At 38.0% G+C, this 12,300-nt stretch overlaps 1 protein-coding gene and 1 long non-coding RNA gene across 4 annotated transcripts in view; one reads left to right on the top strand and one right to left on the bottom strand.

The window, feature by feature from the left end:
• SEMA3D (semaphorin 3D) overlaps window positions 1-12,300 on the bottom strand; it is a 214,227-nt gene that overhangs the window by 8,324 nt on the left and 193,603 nt on the right. For all 3 annotated transcript variants that reach the window (XM_059073860.2, XM_059073858.2, XM_059073859.2), the window contains one exon: window positions 3,499-3,638. In XM_059073860.2, the coding sequence (XP_058929843.1) occupies window positions 3,499-3,638 (140 nt within the window). The remainder of the gene's footprint in view (window positions 1-3,498; window positions 3,639-12,300) is intronic.
• LOC136794864 (uncharacterized) overlaps window positions 1-12,300 on the top strand; it is a 177,790-nt gene that overhangs the window by 97,940 nt on the left and 67,550 nt on the right. The window contains exon 2 of the long non-coding RNA XR_010842274.1: window positions 3,317-3,469. This is a non-coding gene — a long non-coding RNA (uncharacterized lncRNA). The remainder of the gene's footprint in view (window positions 1-3,316; window positions 3,470-12,300) is intronic.

The following is a 12,300-nucleotide window of genomic DNA, read 5'->3' as shown; positions in this document are numbered from 1 at the left end:
ATGAAATGAAGACCTACAGATAGAAAAATACAAATATTTGAAGATGTTTTTAAAATGTTTTAAAAATCCACAGAAAAATTACTATCACAAATGGAATAAGGCACTGCCTCTTTTATTTATTCAGATCTCAGAAGTTCAACAGAAGCTTGGGGACTGCCGATTAACTTGCTAGTTACAGCACAAACATCATCAATTTCAAGAACAGCTTTATAAGAAAGTCAGTGAATAACTGACTCATGACCTCCCCAACAGCACCCAACTGTGAAACAACTCAGTAAGGAAATGTTCTCCTCCTGGCAGAGAATAACCTGGTGACAGCCTCTGTGCCACAGGAGATCCTGGGCCTTCCCTCAGGCTTTTTTTTTTTTTTCTCTTTTTTTGAGTGGAGGAAAGATTTCAAACTGTGACCTTCTTGGTAAAGAGCAGAGGGTATCCTACTGGGAAAAATGCTTCAAATCTAGTCTGGATTTTGCCCCTTTCCTCAGTTCAGGAAGCAGTACTGCATATCCTGGACAATGTATAACTATTTACAAAGATAGATGAAAATACCAGTTGAAACATTACAGCTAAAATATTTTAAAGTATAAATCAATAAATACACTATTTCTGCTCCATTGAAATTTATGGAGCATGCTACCACCATGACTGTCTGATATACTTAAAACGTACATTAAAGTAATGCATAGCATATTCAGGAAACATGAAAGATGTGAATGCAAACATGCATAGGCAAATATACATATCTATAACTGGAAGAGTACCCCAAGCAGAGTTCCACATTTTTTAAAAGTCTGATTAAATGTGTCACGGAGAAAAAAAATCATTAAGAAATTATATTTAAATGAAAAGAAATTATCAAACTTTATTAACTATAAAATTAAAAATAGTCATTTGGGTTATTCTAAAGTAAAGTACTGCAATATATCTAAAAGAAAATCTGCATGTTACAAAAATTCAGATAATGTCCTTGCAATATTTCATGGATAAATAATATATGCTTTATATCTTGAAATTAAATCACCTCTATGTCAGGTAAAACTTCAATATGTATTGGTAAACAGTGAGACTCTTAAAATAAATATTTAGTATAAATATGGATATGCCATATTCTTAGAACTTATGGATGTCAGGAACAATGAAGAATCAAGTTTTACCAGAGAAATCTGACATAAAGAAGGAAGTTACTCCCTTAGTGTTAAGTATGTGAAGGGTCAGTATTTTGATAGAGAAATTATTCTCAGACGAAGAGAATGATAATTTCTTAATGTAACAGTGGAACATATCTTTACATTAATCACTTATCAAATTTGGCTCTTTGACTCCAAGGTTTCTCAACCTTAGCACAACTGACATTTGGGTGAGATGGATGGTTATGTATTGTGAGGTATTGTGCATTGCAGGATGGTTAGCATCATCCTTGACCTCGACCCACTAGATGCCAGTAGCATCCTCCATCCACCCAGTCGTGACAACCAAAAATGTCTCCACATATTGCTAAATGCCAATACCTTGGGAGCAGAACTACCTGAGGTTGAGAAACACGATTACACAGTAATGTTTGACCGATGACATACACTATTTAAATGTCTACAGACTTCACAAGGAGGCTGATATTTTAGAGACCATCTGGTCCACCTGCTTATATGTCAGAGAAACTGAGTGCTAGAGAAGTCACCACCTGCTCACGAACCCTCAGCAGTCAGGGTGAACACATCATCAGTGCTCTTTCGTATTTCACACGTCCTCCCAATAGAGAGTGTCTGCAATTTTATATGCATACTTTACACTTGTGAGTAACCCTCTGCTTTGAAGTTCACATTCTCTTATGTGTTTTCTCATTCAATTTTGACAGTAACTTTTGCATTGATTTTATTTACCTTAGAAAATTCCGGCCCACAGTCCTCAGTAATATTACCAAAGAATCATTACTCAACGCATCTAATTCTGAGCCTGTGTTCACTCCATTACCATTACAGTGTCATTAGTTTAATATTGGGGCTTTTAGAACTCTAGATTGAGTATCACTGGTTTCTCATAGGCCTAAGAATAGAAATATAAAAATTCTGTCATTTGGGCTTCCCTGGTGGCGCAGTGGTTGGGAGTCCGCCTGCCGATGCAGGGGACGCGGGTTCGTGCCCCGGTCCGGGAGGATCCCACATGACGCGGAGCGGCTGGGCCCGTGAGCCGTGGCCGCTGGGCCTGCGCGTCCGGAGCCTGTGCTCCGCAACGGGAGAGGCCACAGCAGTGAGAGGCCCGCGTACCACAAAAAAAAAAAAAAAAAAAAAAAAAAAAAAATTCTGTCATTTAACCTTTGTTACATGACATTTGAATAATAATAATACAGGATTTCTCAGACTACCCAAACTCATTAAATTCAGTAACATATATAACCTACATATCTCACAAAATCTTTGTGCTATGTTTTAATCCCATGTATGTGTTAGAAAAAAACAAACAGAAAAAAGTCAAAAGATGAGTAGAGCATCCATATTACTTTTCCCTCTGTTGATTTAATTTTAATATACTAGAGTGAAAAGGTACAGATGTCCAGATACTTATCCAACTTGCTCCTATGATATGATAAGATAGATATTTCCATTTCTGTACAAACTGGACATGTTTTATTTTATGATCTAAACCGAACACAGTGAGAGTTAGAATTTAGTCATTGTGCTATTGTGACTTGTGCTATCAAGTCTTGTTCTTGATCAGGGAATTATTCTAAAATATAGACCATCAGGGCTTCCCTGGTGGCGCAGTGGTTGAGAATCCGCCTGCCGATGCAGGAGACACGGGTTCGTGCCCCGGTCCGGGAAGATCCCACATGCCGCGGAGCGGCTGGGCCCGTGAGCCATGGCTGCTGAGCCTGCGCGTCCGGAGCCTGTGCTCCGCAAAGGGAGAGACCACAACAGTGAGAGGCCCGCCTACCACAAAAAATAAATAAATAAATAAATAAATAAATAAATAAATAAAATAAAATATAGACCATCAGTGAAAAATAAAAAGTAGAAGAATCCTGTAAATATTTTTAATTCAGTTTGCTTTTAAATGTATTTATTAACACATTTGCATTAAATTGGCCTATTCATATCTCAAAGACATTGTTACCTTGGGTGCTAGAGAGTATAAAATTTTATTTTCCTTGTTATCAAGTAGTGATGAGAGCTCCACCTGGCACTAAAAGTTGAACATCTCCTCTCACAACCTAAGCTTGATTTAAGTTTTACACTGTTTCCCTCAAGGTGAGCATTCTTTTTTTTTTTTTTTTTTTTTGCGTTACGCGGTCCTCTCACTGTTGTGGCCTCTCCCGTTGCAGAGCACAGGCTCCGGACGCGCAGGCTCAGCGGCCATGGCTCACGGGCCCAGCCGCTCCGCGGCATGTGGAATCCTCCCGGACCAGGGCACGAACCCACGTCCCCTGCATCGCCAGGCAGACTCTCAACCACTGCGCCACCAGGGAAGCCCCAAGGTGAGCATTCTTTGATGACTATAACTTACCTCCTCTCGATATTCGTCTCCTGACCGCTGGATATACCACTTAATAGATGCTTGTTGGGATTTAGGTATACATTCCAGAAAGGTTGAATTAAATTCAATGCCAAAAATCACCTTTTCATCAGCAGCTTCATGACTAATGCCTGGAAAGCAAACATGGAATAGGAGATTAACCTTGACACGATTTTAAAAGCAATGGGAAAATAGACTGATTTAGAACAGATGCCATGGAGGAAAGATTCATACACATTATTAAAGAGAAAGGAAATTCATGTTATAATGTTGTAACCTGAGAGTAAAATACTATCTAATAGATTGATTTTTAAAACTCTATCCCTTCACTGCAGTTTTCACTCTTTCATCAATATATTAACTTCTCGCAATTTTTTTTTAAAAAGAATTCCCAAGATCTAACTTTAAACACTGAGCCTCTCTGAGCTGAACTGAATAAACTTTAACATCTTTTAATGCTTTAATGCCTTTTAATTTATATAAAATATAGCTAATTCTGCAGATATTTCTGAAGAGCAATTTATCTTACCTCTAAAGAGAAATTCTATTATGATTTGGTCCACAGAGTTGACCATATAACATATAACCATATGTTATGACCATATGACATTTTGATTTCAGAAAAGTAAGTGCAGTGCTCTATACTTAATGAAACTCTATGATGATGCTAATAAGTTAGATGCTCTAATACTCAGAATCAGGACCTTATCTGTATTATCTACCAAAAAACGTTCTCTCTTTTATTCAAAGAGGGATATTATAGCCCAACATGCATTTGCTATAAGATAGTTAATGGGAGGCTAAAGGATCAGTGTCTCAGACACCTTATTCTCATAAATCAACTGCACCATCTGAAATACATTCCTTCCAGAGTAGCCAAAGGCTGTTTCCCATGTGTGATCTAAGATCTGTAGCTCAGATTTGATCAAATAAAAAATGACGGCTTCTCAGCCTGGCCCAAACATACACTTTCTCATCGTATATTCAGATGTCTCAATTCTGCAGATGGGCCTACTTAGCATTTTAGGCATAAACCAGAGTAAGGCTTAAGGGGCCTAAGTGAATCCTAAACTTAAGCACGCAGAATTATCAGCAAATGGCATGAATGCACATGCATCCAATAGTTAGGCTTCTTTTCAAGAAACTTCTTTTGAACTTATTTGTGTCTTACCAGCAGTGATTAAGTCAAACATGCTGACCCCATTATGAATTAACCTTACCTAACCTTCAAAATGTGTGGATTCCACTTGAAATCTGTAATCTATCCACTCTCTTCTGGCAATTTAACAGATTATGGCCACAATTTTCACAGCTAATAAATTCCTAATGCACAGGAAGCTCACCAGTGCCGATCACGGAAGAGAAAGACACGCATCACGTCATAGTAACAGATACCATTTTCCTGAGCAAAGGGAGTTCATGAACAAAGCAGGGAGGATGCAGGCTGATTGTTTAGGTGATGGGGCAAGGGCTCGGGAGAAACTCAATTAGACAGATTCAACCAAAGAATTGGTCAAGTCAGTGAAAGATAAATTAGTGAAATCAACTGGAAAAGTGAAATAGTGAGCTGATTATAAGAAATCCATCTTCAAATCAGTAGAAACAGTGACCCTTTGAAACAAAGTCATCCCTACATCCGTTTGACTGGAAATTAATTTATTGTTTCTTCCATTGATGTTTGTTTTATCTCTGAGTTTTAAATTTTCTATTTTTAAATTTAAACCTATATGTATGTATGTATATATATACACATACACACACACACACACATATATACATACATACTATATATAATGTTCTGTTACTATCCATTTTTAAAAGTGCAAAAGTTGTATACAATAATGTTTTTAAATAACAATATCTTCTCATTAAGTATAAAATAATTTTAAAGATAATATTTTAATCTTCCAGATTACAGGCAAAAATTTTTTTTCACAGAGAAATATCTGGAATATTTCTTTAGAATACACATACGACATGTCACTGAAGTCACTGCAGCAAGATTACATGTGTTTAACATTGTTAAACACAGTTCATCTACATGAATTACTGATTTTATATCATTAATAATCACGCAGTATCACCGTATATAACAATTAATGAACAACGGAAGGAAGGAAGAAACAAAACAGCTATTTGCCAGTTATTCAAGACTTGACCAAGTCAATGTAACACATATTTATGGTGGGTTATAAGCAAGTCATCTCCTTTCTTCTTTACCAGAAACAAGTGTTCAAATGTGGCCCTTTCTCTCCCCTTAGATCGAAAAAGCTTAGTTTGTAAATACCCTCATAATGTCCACTTTAATTCTCACAATTGATTCTCTGTCTCTGGCTTCTCCTATTCCAATCAGTCACCAAACAGGTATCAATTACTTTTATTTTTAAAAACAACTTTTCTTAGTAATATGAAATAGCTCCTTAGCACCTATAGAGTAAACTCTAGACAATAACAGAGGGATCATCACAAACTTAACAAAACCTATGCAAATTCTTTCTGATTTTAATAACTGTTACTTCATCTACTTAGTAAAATTTGATTGTTTCCATAAGGCCCAGCTCAAGTGCTCTCCATCTGGGTATCCTTCCTTTTACCTATGCATTATGCAAACGTTCTTTCATGCCTACCGTACTGGCATTGCTTTCAGTGCAGGAAATATACTGATGACTATGACAGGCAAATTCACCACCTTTGTATTCCAGTGACAGAGACAAAATAATCAAGTGAATGAATAAATAAAGAATATAGTATCCGGGCTTCCCTGGTGGCGCAGTGATTGGGAGTCCGCCTGCCGATGCAGGGGACACGGGTTCGTGCCCCGGTCCAGGAAGATCCCACATGCCGCGGAGCGGCTGCGCCCGTGAGCCATGGCCGCTGAGCCTGTGCGTCCGGAGCCTGTGCTCCGCAACGGGAGAGGCCACAACAGTGAGAGGCCCACGTACCACAAAAAAAAAAAAAAAAAAAAAGAATATAGTATCTGGCTGTGTCACACATTACAAGTAAAAATAAAGCAGATTAGGGAATAATTAGGGTTAGGAGGAAAGAAAGGTATTTCAGGTAGGTTAGTCAGGAAGGGTGTCTCTGAGAAATTAACATTTCAGTCACGGGATTAAATGATGTTAAGACGGAACCACGTGGACACCTGAAGTGAAGAGTTCTTCAGGTACAGAGGAAACAAATGCAAACAGGGCTGAGGCAGGAACCAGACTGGTGCTTTTGAAAAAAAGAAAGTGTGTGAGCAAGCTATGCCACAGTGATGTGAGGATCAGACAAGGTGTTAGGAACCAGATCAGGTAGATCTTGCAGGCCATGGTAAAGGCTGTGGAGTTTTTACTAACTGCTCTAAGATGCTAGTGAAAGATTCTGAGTAAGGGAGTGACAAGATCTGATTGAAGTGTGTTTTTTTTTTTTTACTGCATTGGGTCTTCATTGCTGCGCGCAGGCTTTCTCTAGTTGTGGCGAGCAGGGGCTACTCTTAGCTGCGGTGTGAGGACTTCCCATTGTGGTGGCTTCTCTTGTTGTAGAGCACTGGCTCTAGGCACGCAGGCTTCAGTAGTTGTGGCACAAGGGCTCAAGAGCGCAGGCTCAGTAGTTGTGGTGCACGGGCTCGGTTGCTCCGTGGCATGTGGGATCTTCCTGGACCAGGGATCAAACCCGTGTCCCCTGCATTGGCAGGCAGATTCTTAAGCACTGCACCACCAGAGAAGCCGCATGACTGAAGTGTATAAAGAGGTTACTCTGGCTACTGAGTGGGATCTAGACTGAAGGGAGGCAAGCATGGAAGCAGGGAGACCAGTTTAGCAGCTACTGAAGAGTTCTGGTGGGTCTGGTTAGGATGGTATCTGTGGAGGTGATGAGAAGTAGCAGTTGTGACCACTGAGCCAACGGTCTGCACTGAGAGGCTGGTGATAAGATATAAAAGAAAGAGAAGCATAAAAAGATGACTCCTAGATGCTTTTTGACAAAGCAATTGGGTGAGTGGTGGTGCTATTTATTAATATGGGGAAGCCTGCAGAACAAATAAGTTTTAAAGAAAATGACAAGAATTCTTTCTCAGGTATAATTTGAGTTTCTTATTAGGCATATGAGAGGGGTTCTTGAGCAGGCACAGAGCATACAAGTCTTGCACACAGGCAAGAGTTCAGAACTGGACAATGAATCTGGGAGTCAAATTGCCTCTGATAGAGAATACTATGATCAATTATATGCCAACAAACTGGACAACACAGAAGAAATGGGCATGTTTCTAGAAACATACAGCCTACCAAAACTGAATTAAAAGGAAACAGGCAATTTGAACAGACCGATCACTAGAAGTGAAATAGAATCTGAAATAATATAACTCCCTGCAAACAGAAGTCCAGGACCAGAAGCTTCACAGAGGAATTCTACTAAACAATAAGAGAAGAAACTATACCAATCCTTCTCAAACTCTTCCAAAAGATTGAGGAGGAGGGAACACTCCCAAAGTCATTCTATGAAGCCACCATTAGCCTGACAACCAAAACGAGACAAAGACACTACCAAAAAAGAAAATTACAGGCCAGTATCTTTGATGAATATAGATGCTAAAACTCCCAACAAAATATTAGCAAAGCAAATCCAACAACACGTAAAAAAGATCATACACCATGACCAAACTGGATTCATTCCCAGGGTCACAAGGATGGTTCAACATATGCAAATTAATGTGATACACCAAATCAACAAAAGAAAGACAAAAACCACATAATCAACAAAACCACATCTCAACAGATGCAGAAAAAGCATTTGATAAAATTCAACATCCATTCATGATAAAAACTCTTATCAAGGTGAGTTTAGAGGGAACATACATCAACATAACAAAAGCTATTTATGACAAACCAACAGCCAACATAACACTCAACAGTGAAAAGCTGAAAGCTTTCCTGCTGAAATCCAGACCAGACAAGGATGCCCACTCTCACCACTCCTGTTCAACATAGCACTGGAAGTCCTAGCCACAGCAAGCAGACAAGAAAGAAAAGGTATCCAAGTTGGAAGAGAAGAGGTAAAATTATCATTGTATGCAGATGACATGATACTATATATAGAAAACCCTAAAGACTTCACACAAAAACTACTAGAATTGATAAACAACTTCAGCCAGGTAGCAGTATACAAGATCAACATACAGATATTGGTTTCATAAGAAAGAGAAATTTTTAAAAAAAGAAAGAAAGAAAGAAAAAAAGAAAAAAAATCCCTTTTAAAATCTCATCAAAAAAAAAATAAAATACTTAGGAATAAACCTGACTGAGGAGGTGAAAGACATATACACTGAGAACTATAAAACACTGATAAAGGAAACTGAAGACAATTTAAAGAAATGGAAAAACATTCCATGCTCTTGGATTGGAAGAATTAATATTGTTAAAATGGCCATATTATACAAAGCAATCTACAGATTTAATGAGATCCCTTTTAAATTACCCCTGACATTTTTCACAGAACTAGAACCAATAATCCTAAAATTTATATGGAACCTTAAAAGACCCAGAATTGCCAAAGCAATCCTGAGGAAAAAGAACAAAGCAGGAGGCATAACCCTACCAGACTTCAGACAATACTGCAAAGCTACAGTAATCAAAACAGCATGGTATTGTCATAAAAGCAGACATATGGATCAATGGAACAGAATAGAGAGCCTAGAAATAAACCCACACATGTATGGTCAATTAATCTTTGACAAAGGAGGCAAGAATATACACTGGAGAAAAGACAGTCTCTTCAGCAAATGTTGTTGGGAATGTTGGACAGCCACTTGTAAATCAGTGACGTTAGAACACACCCTCACACCATACACAAAAATAAGCTCAAAATGGCTTAAAGACTTAAGTATAAGACATGAAACCATGACACTCCTAGAAGAGAATGTAGGCAAAATATTTCTCTGATGTAAATTGTACCAATATTTTCTTAGGTCAGTCTACCAAGCCAATAGAAATAAAAGCAAAAATAAACAAATGGGACCTAATCAAACTTACAAGCTTTTACACAGCGAAGAAAACCATAAACAAAACAAAAAGACAACCAACGGACTGAGAGAAGATATTTGCAAATGATGTGACCAACAAGGGCTTAATTTCCAAAATATACAAACAGCCCATATGACTCAATAACAACAACAAACAAACCAAAAAAACAACCCAATCAAAAAATGTGCAGAAGAGATCTAAATAGACATTTCTCCAAAGAAGACGTACAGATGGCCAATAGGCACACAAAAAGATGCTCAACATTGCTAATTGTTAGTGAAATTCAAATTGAAACTACAGTGAGGTACCGCCTAACAGCCGTCATGATGGCCATCATTAAAAAGTTTACAAATAACAAATGAAGGAGAGGCTGTAGAAAAAGGGCACCCTCCTGCACTGTTGGTGGGAATGTAAATTGGTACAGCCTCTATGAAGAACAGAATGGAGGTTCCTCAAAAAACTAAAAATAGAGTTGGCATATGATCCTACAGTCCCACTCCTGGGCATACATCTGGACGAAACTATAATTTGAAAAGATACACGCACCCCAATGTTCACATCAGCACTATTTACAATAGGCAAGACATGGAGGCAACCTAAATGTCCATTGACAGATGAATGGATAAAGAAGATGTGGTGTATATATATATAATGGAATAGTACTCAGTCATAAAATGGAATGAAATAATGCCATTGGCAGCTACATGGATGGACCTAGAGATTATCACACTAAGCAAAGTAAGTCAGAAAGAGAAAGACAAATACCATAGGATACCACTTATATGTAGAATTTAAAATATGACAGAAATGAACTTATCTATGAAACAGAAACAGAGAACAGACTTGGAGTTGCTAAGGGGGAGGGGGATGGCAAAGGGATGGATTGAGAGTTTGGGATTAGCAGATGCAAATGATGATATATAGAATAGATAAACTGCGAGGTCCTATTGTACAGCACAGGGAACTTGTAGTAAAACATAATGGAAAAGAATATGAAAAAGAATAAATATGTATGTATAACTGAATCACTTTGCTGTACACCAGAAAGTAACACAGCATTGTAAATCAACATTGTACTTCAGTTAAAAAAAAAAAAAACTAAAAAAAAAATTGCCTCTGATAGTATTGAAATGGATGGTGTTAAGGAGTGAATATACAGAGATTGGATGTTTAGATGGTAGGATGAAAAGGAAAGTTAAGAAAACTCAGAAGGAGAAACCTGTAAGGTGAGAGAAAAATCAGAAGTTTTCCTGTGGTACCAAGAAGCAGAGGGGTGCTGGGGAGACCATCTCTGAAAACAGAAAGCCCTTATTTGTAGTGCTTGCCGATTTTCCTGGTGTAAACACTCCTGCCATGGCTGATTCAAGCTACCAATGGTTTAAAACCCAGCTCACAAAATTCCTACATAATACACAGTCAGCTCTCATGGGGCCATAAGAGCTGACTCCAGCACATCACTGCATGGAGCCAAGTGAAGAAAGTGTTCCACGGAGGAGGGAGCTAGAAAGTAAGTAAAAATGGGAACGGAAAAGTGGCCATTGGATTTGGCAAGGAGGAAACTGCTGGTGATCTTGACAAAAAATATATTGGCTTAGAGTCGTGATGATGAAAAGGAGATGTGCAATGGGCTATAACAAGAATGGGCTGTGATGAAGTGGACACAATAATTGTGAGTGCCTTAGCAAGCAATGGTGTTTTATAAGTCCTTATAACATATATCATTATATGACATGGCATATATTTTACTTGTTTTTATGTTTGTTGCCTGCTCCCTCCCCTAACACACATTTATATGTAAGATCCATGAATGCACAGATTGTTTTCTTTTATGTTCATTAGTATATCCTCAATACCGAAAATAGTCCCCCCTAATCTCATGTGCACATGTGAAAAACTGTGCATAGCGTACGTACAGTAATGATTGCTAAATAAAACACCGTACATAACAGTGAGTCACCTACACATTAGAACGAGAAGACAAACGTACTATTCTGGACTAGAGCTTATTTTTCAGAAGAATGATATTATAAATTAGAAATAATTGTTTTGTTTTTAAAAAAGAAAACCCTGCCAGACCACCAGTTAAAGACTATGAAATCTGGGTTGTTTATTCGATGGTAGGTGGTTACTAACAATATGATGATGGAAAGGCAGTTCATTTCTTCTTCCAGTTGTGTGTGTGTGTTTGTGTCTGTGTGCGTGTGTGTGTGTCTGTGTGCGTGTGTGTGTGCGCATATATTTTCTATCTGAAGGCAGAGCCTGGGAGTGGAAAGTAACTAAAGCTCTGGTATATATACGTCTACAGATTTTTTTCTCTGTTATCAGAGTCACTCAACAGACTTCCTCTCAATTCTCCACTCTGCCCTTCTCACACTCAGACTTTCAAGATCTTCCATTCTATGACATTTACAGCCTATGAACAATACAGCCTCTAGTGACCTATTTTTTTGCTAAACTCCCACGTCACTAATTGTGCCTTATGACATTTCTCCAAAGAATTTTAAGTTCTCTAAGGAGCTTTTTCTCTCAAAGTAGATCCGGGACAATTACATGCACATGCAAGTCACTTGATAAATATTTACTGATTGAATGGATACACAAATTAATAAGTGAATACAAATAATGCACAGGCTACCTAAAATTTCTTTCTAGTAAGTCCAAGACTTTTATCAAACTTTTCTAGGAGGGTCTCTTTGAGTTTACTCTAAATGTCCATATGTTTTGGACTATATTCTGCTTTATCTCTAATAGCAGTTTCAAACTTTACAAGGATGGATAAGGCATTTAAAAAGAG

The sequence above is a fragment of the Kogia breviceps genome, chromosome 9 (genome assembly GCF_026419965.1).
Source record: "Kogia breviceps isolate mKogBre1 chromosome 9, mKogBre1 haplotype 1, whole genome shotgun sequence".
Lineage (NCBI taxonomy): Eukaryota > Metazoa > Chordata > Mammalia > Artiodactyla > Physeteridae > Kogia > Kogia breviceps.
This window is presented reverse-complemented; position numbering and strand designations above follow the sequence as displayed.